We start from the raw sequence: 16388 nt of genomic DNA, 5'->3' as shown, positions 1-16388 counted from the left end.
CAAGAATATTATCTGGATGAGTTTGCAGTATTACAGAGGCATCTTTAGTAAAAACATTGTTTTTATCATCCAACAGGTTTAGTTTAGTATATTTTATTTATCATGATATGATCACAGTAGAGTTGTACCATACTTTATAAAGACATTGGATGCTTCATCTGATTACTTGACTTGGCCAATGATGTGATCATAATGCAATCCTTTTATACACCATGCAGACATGGGACGCGACATAATTTCTGCATGACATAATCATAATACAGTTGTATAATACAATATGCAGACAAAAGACACTGCATCCATCTGTTATGACAAGTTCCTTTATAATCTATAGACATTGGATGCTACTTTTTCTCACCCTGGGGTGACATGGTCATAAATATTCAGCTGTATATTTTATTCACATATATAGAGCACAATAATGAGAACTTTTTTTTAACGTTATGTCATATAGTGTTTATGAGATATAATATACACTATATGAGAGAGTATTATTATTTTATATATTTTTAAATAAATACATATATAGAAAAAAATATATATGTACACACACAAAGTTAGCGAACAGAAAAATCGAAATCAAATTAATATTTGGTGTGACTACCCATTGGCTTCAAACCAGCATACATTTTTACATGTGTACACTTTGGACACTTGCACATTCAGTCAGGCAGGGATTTTGTAGGATTAGAGTCAGCTGTATGATTAATCAGTTATTCCAAGTAGGTGCTAATAATTATCAATTTCATATGTAGGTTGAAACACAGTAACTGAAACAGAAACAGCTGTTTAGGAGGCTTAAAACTGGGTGAGAAACTGGACAACAACAAGACACAAGGTAGTTTTACTGCATCAGGAAGGTCTCTTCCAGGCAAAGATTTCAAAGTTGACTAGGGTTTTAAGATATGCTGTTCAAAGCTCGACATAGGGATATATGCACTAAATTTGTTTTCCCAGTAGATATAATATGCATTGCATCTGGGGTTAACTCCCCTTTACAGATGGTACTCTGGTTTATGTTTGACAGTACAAATTACAATGGCGGATGATATTAGGATTGTGTCTTGGAATGTTCGGGGCCTTAACCACAAACTTAAGAGGACCTCAATATTTCAATATCTTAAACAAACCCGTCCACATATCATACTCCTACAAGAGATGGCAGTAGAATACTTTCTCTGCGTAAACCGTGGATCCAAAAGGCCATACATTCAACTTTACACCTTTGCTAGAGGTGTCTCTATCCTAATTAGTAGAACTATACCCTGCACAATTCAGCAGGTGTTCTCTGATCCAGGAGGCAGATATGTGGCGGTTGTTATGGATATATGTCATAAAACTATTATGGTGGTCAATATTTATGTGCCCCCACCCTTTCAGGCCAAGATATTATATGATCTATTAGCTAAAATAGCACCATATGCTCACCTCCCTGTGATCCTGTTGGGGGATTTCAATGCTGTTCTTGATGCAGTGTTGGACACTTCCAACACAACTAGGGGAAGCTCCAATGATCTGAATGGCTGGAAGTTGGTGACGGATCTTACGGAGCTGTGGCGCTGGAAGCATCCAACTGATAGTGGCTTCTCGCATGTGTCGACGGCACACAGGTCCTCGGCCAGGATTTATTTCGCTTTTGGAAATAATCTTTTGCTGCCCTTTGTAAAAGATGTAACATATTTGGCTGGAGGCCTGACTGACCATAACCCCCTTGCGGTTACTCTGACTTTTGTGTCGGGAGTAGGGGGGGAAGTTGGCGACTCTCACCCGGATTGTTGCAAAATGAGCAGGTTTCTGTCCAACTGGCAGAGGCCATGCAGTTATATTGGTCTTCTAATACAGATTCAGCGGACCATCCAATAGTGTGGGATGCTTTTAAGGCAGTGACCGGGGGGGGGGGATGCATCTCAGCAATCAAAGTGGCATGGAAACAGGACAGGGAAGAGACTGAGCTTCTTCAGCACAGGAACGGGAGAGTGCGAGGGCTCATGCGGAGACCCCTACGGAGACCTCGTATGGCGCCTTGTTGGAGGCGCGACGTTCTTTATCCAAACATTTTACAGGTCAAGCTCGAGCAGACATGGTAAAAAGGGCTCAGACAGTTTTTGCAGAGGGAGACAAGAACGGGAAACTCCTGGCTATGCTAGTTGCTGATTATCATCCACTTACTAGCATTCCAACTATTAGAGATCAGAGGGGAGAACTGATTAACTGATTATGCAAGAGTTTGTCAGGTTCTATTCATCTCTCTACTCCCCAATCCCTTCCTATGATCCTGCAGAATTAGACTCCCTTTTAGTGGACCTACCCATACCAAGACTTTCAGAGGATGACATGAATAATCTAGAAGCTAAAATTACGACTAAAGAAATTGAAAAGGCGATATTTTCATTCCCCCAGAATAAAGCCCCTGGACCGGACGGCTACCCTGACGATTTCTATAAGGCTAATGTTAAAGTATTGGCCCCTAGAATTAATTTAGTCTTGGAATATTGCCATGAACATGACACCTTACCCGACTCTATGCTGGAGGCCTATACAGTTCTGCTTTTAAAACCAGGGAAGACCTATAGCTTTACTAAACACGGACTTAAAAATTCTGACCAAGATTTTGGCCCTCAGACTGGCTACGGTACTTCCCTCTATTGTCAACATAGACCAAACGGGTTTTATGTCGGGGAAGTCAACTGACACAAATTTAAGAAGACTATTCACCCACCTGCAAATTCAGCCAAGGGCTGTTAGCACTAGAGTAGTGGTTTCTATAGATTTTGAAAACGCCTTTGATTCTGTAGATTGGCTGTTTATGTTTAAGGTCTTGGAGATTATGGTGTTTGGCCCAAGATTCAGAAAATGGGTAGCCATGTTATACAGGTGTCCGAAAGTGGCCGTCAGACTGGGATCATCCATTTCAGACTTCTTCGAAGTGGGAAGGGGAACGTGACAGGGTTGTCCGCTATCCCCCTTTTTGTTTGCCCTTGCCCTGGAGCCTCTGGCGGTCGCAATTAGGTCCTCAAAAAATATAAGATCTATACGTGTGGTAATAATAGATGAATCTCTGGCGTTATACACAGATGATATGTTATTGTTCCTTGAGGACTCTGAGGATTCCCTGAGAGTGGCACTAGGAATCATTGATCATTTTGCCACCTTCTCAGGGTTAAAAGTAAATTGGGGCAAATCCTCCATTTTACCAATAGATACAGGGGCAAGGGCAGATCCTAGTTTGCCGCTGCAGTGGGTCACGTCTATCAAGTACCTAGGAGTATAAATCACAGCAAATGTTCAGGACTACATGCCCCTTAATTTACTGCCATTGATAACGTTATTAAAACAAAAGGTTCAAACATGGATAAAACTCCCGCTGTCCCTCATAGGTCACATTAGTTTGTTAAAAATGAAATTTCTCCCTGTTATTTTATACTTTGAGACATGCACCTGTCTGGATTCCGAAATCTTACTTTCGGAAGCTTGACAGCATGATCTCATCTTTTATCTGGTCTCCCAAGCCTCCAAGAATAGGCCTTAAGGTATTGCAGGAACCTGGAGATCTAGGGGGCTTGGCACTGCCTGACTGGCAAAAATATTATACAGCGGGGCAAATGGTCTTCGCTCGTAGGTGGTTGATGGCTCAGGAAGGAGATGCGGCCATGGTGTTGGAGACGGCCCACCTCGGATCATATGAAAGTCTTCGATTTGCCTTGTTTAGGGGTTTCAGGTCTGCTCTGCCCTTGACGTTGACAATGAAAGCCACCATCAAGGCATGGGTGACAGTGGTGAAATTGGCATGCCCTAGCTATGGAGGGTTGGATGAACCCGTCACTGCCACAGTTCTACAAACTACCAGATCCTATGATTTGGGCAGTTAAAGGAATCAAAACATTAAGAGATATCACATCTTTTGGGGAGCTATTGACCTTTTCTCAATTTCAATCGAGACATGACCTTCCCAATTCGTATCTGTTTAGATTTCTACAGGTTAGACATGCCTTCCAGGTGCAGTTTAGAGAGTTGAGGGTAGAGTCCCTGCCCTCGTCTCTTGAAACGTTATTGGCAGATGGAGACTTGGCCAAGCCTCTCTCGGTAACGTATTAAGAATTTTTTAAGGTAACCCCACCGGCAATCGCTAGATGCAGAGAGAGATGGGAGTTGGAGGTCCCAGATGTACAAGGGGAGGATTGGGACGAATTATGGTCCCAACCATTTAAGCATTTGGCGTCCGCAAGGGATAGATTGATCCAGTTTAAACTTTTACATAGAAGCTATTATACTCCAGCTAGGCTGAGTAAGATCTTTCCTACGGCATCGGCAGAATGTTGGAGATGTTCTCATTCACCTGCGGATGCTGACCACATTTTTTGGCACTGCCCCCATATCCAGAGATTTTGGGATGACATTACGTCTTGTATTGCAGAATTAATATCAGTATCGATTCTGATGACTGTCAGGGTTTGTCTGTTGGGTCTAGTGGATGACTTAGTACCAACACGTGCCATGCGAACACTGCTAAATATACTCCTCTTTTATGGAAGAAAGATTATCTTGTTGGCCTGGAAAAAGCCAGAGGCACCGAGTATTTCATCCTGGAAGGGCCTAGTGAACTCCATGCTACCCTACTACAAAGCTACGTATGAGGCTAGAGGCTGTATGAAGAAATTTGATAGAGTGTGGCAAACGTGGTTTAAGTCTAGCACCACTGTGGGATAGTGGAGGAAGTTTTCTGACTGAAGGTGCTGTATTTGGATGAAAATGTTTTCTGAAGGTCTCACGTATTTCAATGCTTGCCTTTAGAAGCGTCTAAGACTGTAATATATGAATAGTTACCTAAGCTTATCTTTTAGTGTATTGATGGGAAATTAAAGATCCTGATATCTTGTCGAGCTGTGGTTCGTGGGTGGTGAGAAGGGGGAATTAGGGGGGAGAGTGGGTTGTTTTAGATAGTAGGTCTTTGTTAGACAGGTTGAGGTCGTGTTGACCTAGTATGGACATTGTCCTATTGGCATGTCCAAATGTTGTATGATATGCTTATAAAACTAATAAAAAGAATTTTTCAAAAAAAGATATGCTGTTCAAGCTCTTTTGAAGAAGCACAAAGAAACAGGCAATGTTGAGGACTGTAGATGCAGTGGTCAGCCAAGGAAACTTAATGCAGCAGATGAAAGACACATCATGTTTACTTCCAAAGATGTCCAGCAGTGTCATTAGCACAGAACTGGCAGAAACCAATGGGACCCAGGTACATGCATCTGCTATCTTGAGCAGTCTAACCAGAAGTGGTCTTCATGGAATAATTGTGGTTAAAAAGCCATACCTGCGACATGTAAACAAGACTAAACAACTCAACTATGCATAAAAACATAGGAACTGGGGTTCAGAAAAATGGCAGCAGGTGCTTTGGACTGATGACTGAAAATTTGAAATATTTGGCTGTAACAAATGTCAGTTTGTTTGCCGAAGGGCTGAAGAGCAGTACAATAATGAGTGTCTGCAGGTAACAGTGAAGCATGGTGGAGTTTCCTTGCAAGTTTGAGGCTACATTTCTGCAAATGGAGTTAGAGACTTGATCAGGCTCAATGGTGCCCTCAATGCTGAGAAATACAGGCAGATACTTATCCGTCATGTCATACCATCGGGGAGGTGTGTGATTGGCCCCAAATTTATTCTGCAGCAGGATCTTCAAGGTGTGTTTAAAGGTGATCAGATGAGACTAAAATTGAATAATTTGGCCTGTGTTTGGCGGAATCTCAATACAGCTCGCCATCCAAATAACACCATTTCTACAGTAAAGCATGGAGGTGGTAATATCCTGTTATGAGGGTGTTTCTCTGCAGGGACTGGAGCACTTGTCAGGATAGAAGAAATATCATCAAATTCTTGAGGAAAATCTGCTGCTCTCTGCCAGAAATTTGTCACTGGGAAGACAGTTTACCTTCCAACATGACAGTTAACCAAAACACACAGCAAAAATGACCACACAGTGGTTAAAGGAAAAAAAAGGTGAATGTCCTTGCGTGGCTAATGCCACGTACACACGGTCAGACTTTTCGACCTGACTTGTCCGACGGATGCTGACGGACCAAATCCGGCGGACAATTCGATCGTGTGTGGGCTTCACCGGACCTTCAGCGGACTTTTCCAGTCGCAAATCTGACAGACTTTAGATTTGGAACATGCTTCAAATCTTTATGTCGTAAATCCGCCGGACCCAGAAATCCGCTCGTCTGTATGCTAGTCCGACGGACAAAAACCCACGCTAGGGCAGCTATTGGCTACTGGCTAGCAACTTCCTTATTTTAGTCCGGTGTACGTCATCATGTACGAATCCGTCGGACTTTGGTGTGATTGTGTATAGGCAAGTCCGGTCGTTAGAAAGTCTGTTGAAAGTCCGCGAAAAGTCCGTCGAAAGTCTGTCAGACGGGCTGTCGGACTTTTGTAGCTAAAAAGTCTGACCGTGTGTACACGGCATTAGTCAGAGCCAAGAGTTAAACCCTATTGAAAATCTGTGGAAGACTGCAGTCCACAAACGGTCACCATCAAATTTACCTGAACTTGAGCAGTTCTGCAAAGAAGAGTGGGCATATATTGCAAAGTCTAGATGTGCAAAGTTAGTAGAGACATATCCCAACAGACTAAGTGCTGTAATTAGAGCACGTGGTTTAACAAAACACAGACATAAGGGGGTGATCCTTTTTCCAACTCAGTGATTCTGTTTTTGAATTTTTTTTTTGTGACATGTTGGTGTTATATCTTTCATTTGGATGTTTTAAGTTGCACTAGTAAATACAGCTGGATAAAACAAACGCTGTCTGTCTTCATTTTAGGCTGCAAAGCAACAACATGTGATATTTTAAAGGGGGGGTGATGCTTTACTATACCTACTGTATATATACTGTATACCTAGTTTTAGAGTAACTATAGCTAGTTCAGTGAAAATAAAAGTCTGCCCTACCTGGAATTGAATGTTCCCTAAAAATAAATGCTGCACTATGCCTGTTTATAATATCTGCCCGGGGTTCTACTGTATGTAAAGTCTCTAATATCTGTCATACATTCAACCATTAGAAACTTGGTGCCATTTCTATAGTTTTTATGAAGCTAAATAGCTATGAAGCTAACTTCTATCTTTGATACCTACTGGGTCAGTTTACAGTCCCACCTTTGTCTTTGTCTTTCCATTTCCACAATCCTATTCTTGCAGATCTTGAAATACACACTTAAGGTACAGCATATTTCTGATCTTCAGTGATTTAGTACATTGAAAGGGTCAGTGCTGTGCTAAGCAGGCACAATTTATTGGTCATATGTTAGCGTGCTTGAGTTACTCTACTAGAAAATGTGAACTGTTCAATACAGTTATGTTTTGGATCTTTTAATATGAGCTTCTTAGTTATAATGAGAATATCCATGTTACTCTCCCCATAAATCAACTGACATCTAATTGAGTTCTCTCTTACAGTTTACATTGGCCCATCCTGTCTGAAATTTTGCTCTGGTCGAGGACAATGCACAAGAACTGGCTGCAAGTGAGTGTCACATATATCTTGCAAGTATCACAGCTGGAGCTGCTTGTAGAAGTTATTACTACAGTGAATATCAGGCCTCCCATATGCCATTTAATCTGGACTAATGAGATTGCTCTATATTGATTTTTCTACTGTTCTTTATTGTCTAATCTTTCTTGTCATTGCCTATGTTTCAATCACATCTGAGATATAGACACCAGTATTTATTAAATATTGATGATGTTTTGTATTGAAAACTTGGCTTTAAGTACATTTTAACTGAATCAGAAAGTACTGCTGTTTGCAAGGCTTTGTTGTGATTTTGCAAGGCTTAAAGCAGTATTAAACCCCAAACCAAGAGTGCAATATATTGCAGCTTACCAACCATTAGATGTGGTAGCTGCATTAGTTTTCTTTTTTTCGTTTTCCCCTGGTGATCTGGCCAATAACAGAATTCCTGCCCTCTGGACGAGGAAGCACAGGGAGCACAGCAAACAGCAGCATTGTTACTCTGGGGAGAAGGGGAGTCTTAGATGCAGCAAATTTAAATACACTAACAAAATAAAGCTGAACTCCAGCTAATACTTTAAAATCAGTTATAGCAAACCGTTTTTTTCTTCTTTTGGGGTAAAGATTTTACACAAATAAATAAAAGCTGATTATTTTAAGCACCCCTGCTAGTGTTAAATGATCTGTCTCATGACTGTAACTACAAGAGAGCTTTTCGTTTGAAAAAGCAACAGACTTACTGGATGGGTCACCAAATAAAAATAGAAAAAAGAAAGCCTAAAAAAGGAAACGAATGCAGCCATCACATCTAAGAATTGCTGTGCTGCAATATAGTAAATGTTTGCTTTTGGGTATAATAATGCTAGTTTAAGTTTGTCAAGTCGGTATAGGGTTATGAATTTTATATTTTGGGACTCATGTTCCACCTGAGTATATATTATATGAGAGAGGCGAGATCAGTAGTTTCATATTAGAGAATGTATATTTTGTCTGTCCTAAATATCTATTTGTTGCAGATGTTTCTATATTGCTTACCTTTCAGATGTGAACCTGGCTTTTCTGGGCCTGCATGTGAAATGGCTTCACAAACCTACCCTGTATTTATATCGGAAAGCTTCACCAGTTCCAGACTTTCCTCCTATCATAATTTCTACTCTATCCGTGGTGCTGAAGTTAGTTTTGGTTGCGGTGTTCTTGCAAGTGGAAAGGCTTTGATTTTTAACAAAGATGGGAGGAGGCAGCTTATTACTACCTTCCTTGACAGCTCACAGTCAAGGTCAGTGATCAGTGATTGTGCCTGAACTACTTGGGGATTTTATATATATATATATATATATATATATATATATATACTGTATATCTGCATGGCTGTTGTATTTTTGTAAATGATGAAACAGTAAAGTCTGCAAAGCTTTTTTCAGCTGCACTGTTTATGCTTAAATGTACCTTTTAAGAAACTTTATGTTTTTCTAAGTATCCCACTTGTCTAAGTTATTTAATACAGCCCCTTTCACAAATTCCTATTGTACATAGCGCATGTTCATGTGCATCTGTTTTCTGAAAAATCTACACCAGCTTTAAATACATATCCTGATCTATTTAATTTACAGTATGATCTGTTTTTCAAAAGTTTCAACTGGTCCTTTCATAATAACCCCTTTGGAAACACATACCACTGGTTGATAACTATGTTGTAATATGAGCTTATTTGATAAAGGGTTCAAAATGCAGTAACCTTTAGCAACCAAACTACTTTCATTGTACTAAAGTCAGATGAAAAATATATAACTATGGGTACTGCACTTTGCAATTTACACTTGGCTCCCTGCACTGTTTTATTAAATAAGCCTGACACCGGCTAATAACAGTTTGAGTTTAATGTAAATATGAATTTAACGAAGGAAAACCATTGTCTGTTCCAGTAATCTAGAGATGCTAACAGCTTAGGGAGGTCATGACTGATGAAGTGGAACCTAGCCACCTGTTCTTTCTGCAGGAGTTCTGATGGGTTTTACTAATGATATAGTACATGATTGGCTTCATTTCATTTGCTAAGCCTGTTTGCAGAGTTAAAAAAAATCACCTTTCTACAGGTTCAGTTCACTAAGATGGATTTGTTATGTTAACTTCATTATTTTATCTCATGATCATTTTCTCCTAAAAAGGTTCAGCTCACAAACAAAAATATCATTTATCACAATGAAATCAGCTGTTCAAAGCTTTAATTTTTCATAAGCCATTATTTTGACACCACTTTTTACTGCTATATCTACCTGAAAACTCAATTATCACCAGTATTTTAACGGGTCAGAAAACCAAATAGCAGGAACAAAAATCTTAAGAGTTCCCTAAATGGCCTGGTGATCCTGTCATTTGATCTTCACAAACAACAAGAAGCCCAGGTTACTTCCTAATTTCTCGTTCTCATGCTATCCAGCACTTCCCTTGGCTCCCATAGTGACCATCACCTGTCAATATACCAGGAGTCTACAGAGTGTTGTGTAGAGTAGACACTTTACCCCTCAGCCATCAGAGCTGGGGATCGAAGAGTAATTGTCCACTAATAAAATAAGAAAAATAAGGTATTTGCAGCCATAAACTACAAGGCTTGTTAAAGCAATAGGTAAGCTTTGCCACTAGGTGTTTCATATAGGTTCATTTTACATCTACTTTATGGATTATCTTTGCAATAATCTTTAGGAATTTACTTTTACTGTATGAATACTGCACAAATTGCTAAGATAATGCACATTCAGAAAATATCTGTATGTGCTAAATTCATCTGGTCCATACAGTATTAACCTAAAGTGGTTATAAACCTTTACATATACCCACTGAAGTGACAAGCCTCGGGTGATACACAGAAATGAAACAAATACTCCTACACAAGTCTTTTCTCTTTATTATTATTATTGTTATTATTATTATTATTATTATTAATGCCCTCTCTTCTTTACAGCTTTCTAATAGACATAGATCAAATACTTTTTCTCAGCTCTAGCAGCCAGGAGGTGGAGATTTGACATTACACAGTGCACATCATAGAGCAGAGAGCTGAGTGTAATCTGAGACCTGAGTGGAGGGAATAGACACACCCCCTCTACACAATCTCATCAGGAAACATCACCCTATGTGTGCTGGAGGGGCGGGCAGGGCCATTTCCCAAGATTTTGTGTTGTTGAGAGAAGTTGAAGAAGGGCCTTTTGCAGATAGCAAAGACAAGAGAGAGATCCAACAGAAACCACACTCTTTGGATTTAAGCTAGTATACTCCATAGTTGTATGCTCTGTTCATTTTTCATTTCAGAGGTACAGTATACAATCACTTTAAGTGAAATGAAAAATCCATATTTGACTGTAAAAAAAGCAAGGAGCACACAGTATTAAAAATTGAATATAAAGGTGTAGCGCTAAAAAAACATAAAAAAAAATTTAAAAAATAAAGTTCATCAATAATGACCTATTGAAAGCAATCAAGGCAGAGTTCATAACTCGATGACTCCAGGTAGGAATTAATAGAATAGCCACCACCAGCACCCAATACTACTGACTCTTAGCATCAGTGTGTAGGGTACACACAATAAATGTATTAGGTAGTGACACCAGCAATCCTCCTGCACATCGATCCACTCCAAAGAGATTTATACTGATCCTCTTCATATTAAGCAAAGGAACTCAGAGACCGCTTCCATTCATTTAAGATTTCAACAGATAAACTCCAGCATCCATGTTAATATAAAAGAAAAGACCACTCATTGCGCAGCTTGTACACTCGCATGTTTAAAATTACTGACAAGCATATGGAAACGACCAGCATTTCCAACCGACAAGATGGCCGCCATGTCCTATTCAGTGTCCTACATCACACATCCTTAGCTCCACCCAACATTTCGTCATGAAAATGCGTCATTAAAAATACCTCCTTAGTGAAAATACCTCTGTCAATTATAGTAACATCACTGTATACTGTATGTGGTGATATCCTCTGCCACATCTGTCATATAAAATTTATGTATGTTTGTATTCCATGTGTTTTACAGGACACGGTGTTTTAATGAGTTTCATCAGTTTAGAGTAGTCAGATCCCTTAACCACTTGACCTCTGGAAGGTTTTACCCCCTTCATGACCAGACCATTTTTTGCTATTTCGCAAAAAATACTTTGATTGGCAATTGCTCTGTCATGCAACACTGTACGCAAATGACATTTATATAATTTTTTTCACACAAATAGAGCTTTCCTTTGGTGGTATTTGATCACTACTGGGTTTTTTATTTCTTTATTATATGAACGAAAAAGACAGAACGTTTTGAAAAAATAAACAATATTTATTACTTTCTGATAAAAAAAATATACACATAAAATTTAGAAAAATCGAATTTCTTCATAAATGTAGGCCAAAGTGTATTCTGTAACATGTATTTAAAAAAAATCAAATAAATCACAATAAGTGTATATTAATTGGTTTGTGTGAAAATTATAGCGTCTACAAACTGGAATATACTGTATAATGTAATTTACACAGCTATGATGCTATAATGGCCGTAATTAGCAACTTATAGTGGGACTGTGGTAGTGTGGTGGGAAATCTGGCGCTAACAGACTCTCGCTGGGAGGTACACTAATTGACTAAATGACACTGACATCAACAGTGACACTAATACAGTGATCAGATATAACATTGAACACTGTATTAATGACACTGGCTGGGAAGGGGTTTACATCAAGGGGTTAACTGTGTGCCTAACAAGTGTGTGTAATATGTGCTTCTTTTATTAATAGATCTGGCTGTTTTATCTCCCTGCTTTGCAGGGAGAAGAAACAGCCAGTTTGCTGATCTGTGTACAGAGCCCTGTGTGCTTGTAAACATAGGATTCTGTGCTGTGATTGGCTACAGCTAATCAGCAGGTTTCAGCCATAAATCATTGTCTGGGATCTGCTGACAAAATCCCACTATAGCCAAAGCCAGTGCGTGTTAGCAATGGGTGCACGAATGCGTGCCCCTAACCCAGAACAGGCTGGATGACGTAGACGTACGTCATCCAGCCTGCCCATGCTACAGTAAATGTACTGTGGCCGAGCAGCAAGCAGTTATAAATGATTGCTGATCGTTATGGGATGCTACCATTTATAAATTGTTATTAGCAGAATACAAGTTTCAAATTTGCACTTTGCAGATTTGATAGTTTTAAATATTGCAGTCTTATAAAGGTGATTATATTCAGTAGAGATACGTGTATTTGAAAATATAAAAGTAAATAGCTGCCTAGTGTAAACATAATTTAGTTTTGATTTGAATCATTATAAAGAGATCTCTACACAAACTGTAAGCTTGGCATTTTAATCATTAAAGTGCTTATGCATTTTATCCACAGGTTTCTGCAATTTACTTTAAGGATTGGTAGTAAATCTGTCCTGAGTACATGCAAAGCCCCTGACAAGCCAGGAGAAGGTGTTTTACTCCACTACTCCTATGACAATGGAATTACATGGAAACTGATGGAACACTATCCCTATCTTAACTACCACGAGCCAAGGTATGTAGAGAGCATTTGTGTCCAAAGTGATGTATGCAGCTGTTATTTACTGCCTTGACACTTAATAGCAGGAGCGCAGGAAGCATTCAATTACCAGTTTCATCTAAGTAGTGTATGTTGCAGCTGATACATTTTGAACCTGAAATGTGCAATATAAACCATTAACTAGTAAATTGATACAAATAAAAATATGATTTTTGCAATGCAACAAGATTAACAGGACTTGTAATGTAATGCCATGCCATGGCCAAGCACTGAAATGTCAATTTTAACTTTTAAATAAAAAATGTTTTTAATAAATGTTATATATTTATATACAGTTGTGTGAAAAGGTATTTGCCTCCTTCCTGTTCTTTTTTCATATTTCTAATATTTTAATATTACACAAAGATAACCCGAGTAAATCCAAGATGCAGTTTTTAAATTATTATTCCATTTATTAACCACTTCAGCCCCGGAAGGATTTACCCCCTTCCTGACCAGAGCACTTTTTACAATTTGGCACTGCGTCACTTTAACTGCTAATTGCGCGGTCATGCAATGCTGTACCCAAACGAAATTTGCGTCCTTTTCTTCCCACAAATAGAGATTTCTTTTGATGGTATTTGATCACCTCTGCCGTTTTTATTTTTTGCGCTATAAACGGAAAAAGACCGAAAATTTTGAAAAAAAAAATGATATTTTCTACTTTTTGTTATAAAAAAAATCCAATAAACTCAATTTTAGTCATACATTTAGGCCAAAATGTATTCGGCCACATGTCTTTAGTAAAAAAAAATGTCAATAAGCATATATTTATTGGTTTCCTCATTTCTTGAGGTGCTAAAATGGCAGGGCAGTACAAACTGCCCCCCCCCCAAATGACCCCAAGGAAATTGTTGAGATGCATGTTGAGCCCATCGAAAATTCATTTTTTTTGTCCCAAGTGATTGAATAATGACAAAAAAAAATTTACAAAAAGTTGTCACTAAATGATATATTGCTCACACAGGCCATGGGCATATGTGGAATTGCACCCCAAAATACATTCTGCTGATTCTTCCGAGTACAGGGATACCACATGTGTGGGACTTTTTGGGAGCCTAGCCGCGTACAGGGCCCCGAAAACCAAGCACCGCCTTCAGGATTTCTAAGGGCATAAAGTTTTGATTTAACTCCTACCTATCACAGTTTTGAAGGCCATAAAATGCCCAGATGGCACAAAACCCCCCCAAATGACCCCATTTTGGAAAGTAGACACCCCAAGCTATTTGCTGAGAGGCATGTTGAGTCCATGGAATATATTTTATATTTTGACACAAGTTGCGGGAAAATGACCAATTTTTTTTTTTTTTGCACAAAGTTGTTACTAAATGATATATTGCTCAAACATGCCATGGGCATATGTGGGATTACACCCCAAAATACATTCCGCTGCTTCTCCTGAGTATGGGGATACCACATGTGTGGGACTTTCAGTGATCGATCGGTACTGCACTTGGGTGGGCTGGGCAGGGCTGGGCCGAGGGGGAAAACGCAGGTGCTAGCAGGTATCTGAGCTGATCCCGCTAACACTGGGTTTTTGGGAACCCTAAACTGCTGGGGACGCTAGTATAGATCTGATCGGATCAGATATCGATCCGTTCAGATACTATAGCACTAAGGGAGGTGTATGCTGCGTGCGTGGGTGTTAGCGGTACTGGCACTAAACTGACGCTGCCTGGGGCGACGCAGACCTTATCTGACCCTAAAAACGTAACTTATATCACCGCCGGGCAATTAAGGGATTAAACCTTTATTAGGTAATAAAAGCCGGGTGCCCTAAAACTATAATATATATATAATATCTAACTAACCAGCGTCACCCGTAACAGTTATACGGTGATCACTGGTGAAAGGGTTAACTAGGGGGCAATCAGGGGGTTAAAACCTTTAGTAGGTAGTATATGGGGGTCCCTGTCGCTATAAAACGCTGACAGCGAACCTATATACTTACCTCCCTAACTAGCGTCACCTGTGTCACTAATACAGCGATCAGAAAAACGATCGCTTAGTGACACTGGCGACTGGGGGTGATCACGGGGTTAACCTTTATTGGGGGGGTTAGGGGGGTACCCTAGTCCTAAAGGGCTGTACCTCAGACCTAAAGGGGGCTAACCCTAACTGCCCTAACACTTATAATTGTCACAAACTGACACCAATGCAAAAAAAAAACAAAAAACTGCTATTGGTGTCACTGTGACGGGGTACAGGGGGGGTGATCGGGGGGTGAAAAGTGTGCCTGCGTGTTCTACTGTAAGTGTAGTGTTGGTGCAACTCACATTGATGTCTTCTCTCCTCGGCACCGGAACGAAAAAGACCAGCTCGAAGAGAGATGACATCACTTCCTCTGCCGCTGTTTACATTACAGCAGCAGAGGAAGAATTTCATTCGTGGGGAGCGATCGCGAGGGGGTGGCCACGAATGAGTGGCCTCCCCCTCAGCCTGTATAGCTTCCCCACTGATGCCGACCACCTCGGGCATCGGGGGGGCACGATGCACCCCCAGCCCGCGGGGGGAAGATTACGTACCAGGTACGTGATTTTGCCTGCCCGTGCCAGTCTGCCGCAGTATATCTGCATTAGGCGGTCGGCAAGTGGTTAAGGGAAAAAAGCTGTTCAAACCTGCCTGGCCCTATGTGAAAAAATAATTGCCCCCTCCCATGCTGAATCATGAATGAACTGTGATTAACCACAATTTTTTGGAAACCTGAGTTAAATTTCACTTGCCACACCCAGGCCTGATCACTGCCAGTCCTGTTGAATCAAGAAATCACATAAATAGAAGCTGTCTGACAAAGTGAAGAATGCTAACAGATCACAAAAAGCCACACATCAGACCACAATCTAAAAAAATCAAGAACAGATTAGAAACAAAGTAATGTACATGTATCGTTCTAAGAAGGGTTTCAAAGCCGTTTATAAGGCTTTGGAGCTCCAGTGAACCATGGGGAGAGCCATTATCCACAAATGGAGATAACTTTGAAAAGTGGTGAACCTTCCCAGGAGTGGTCGGCCTTCAAAAATGACTCCCAAGAGCATGACAACGACTCATTCAGGAGGTCATAAAAGAACCCAGAACAACATCTAAAGAACTGCAGGCCTCACTTGCCTCAGGTAAGATCAGTGTTCATGATTCAACAGTAAAGAGACTGGGCAAAAATGGCATGCATAGGAGAATTCCAAAGCCACTGCTGACCAAAAAGAACACAGGCTCATCTCACATTTACCAAAAAACATCTTGATTATCCCCAAGACTGTGGACTGATGAGACAAAAATGTAACTTTTTGGAAGGTGTGCGTCCGTTCAGTGGCGGCTGGTGC

General features: G+C 40.1%; 1 protein-coding gene across 2 annotated transcripts in view; it reads left to right on the top strand.

The window, feature by feature from the left end:
* RELN (reelin) overlaps nucleotides 1-16388 on the top strand; it is an 865607-nt gene that overhangs the window by 484060 nt on the left and 365159 nt on the right. For both annotated transcript variants that reach the window (XM_073619618.1, XM_073619617.1), the window contains exons 17-19: nucleotides 7457-7523; nucleotides 8554-8787; nucleotides 12886-13047. In XM_073619618.1, the coding sequence (XP_073475719.1) occupies nucleotides 7457-7523; nucleotides 8554-8787; nucleotides 12886-13047 (463 nt within the window). The remainder of the gene's footprint in view (nucleotides 1-7456; nucleotides 7524-8553; nucleotides 8788-12885; nucleotides 13048-16388) is intronic.

This window comes from Aquarana catesbeiana, linkage group LG03, assembly GCF_042186555.1.
Source record: "Aquarana catesbeiana isolate 2022-GZ linkage group LG03, ASM4218655v1, whole genome shotgun sequence".
NCBI classification, from domain to species: domain Eukaryota; kingdom Metazoa; phylum Chordata; class Amphibia; order Anura; family Ranidae; genus Aquarana; species Aquarana catesbeiana.
Note: the sequence above shows the minus strand (reverse complement) of the source record. Positions and strands in the feature narration are given on the sequence as shown.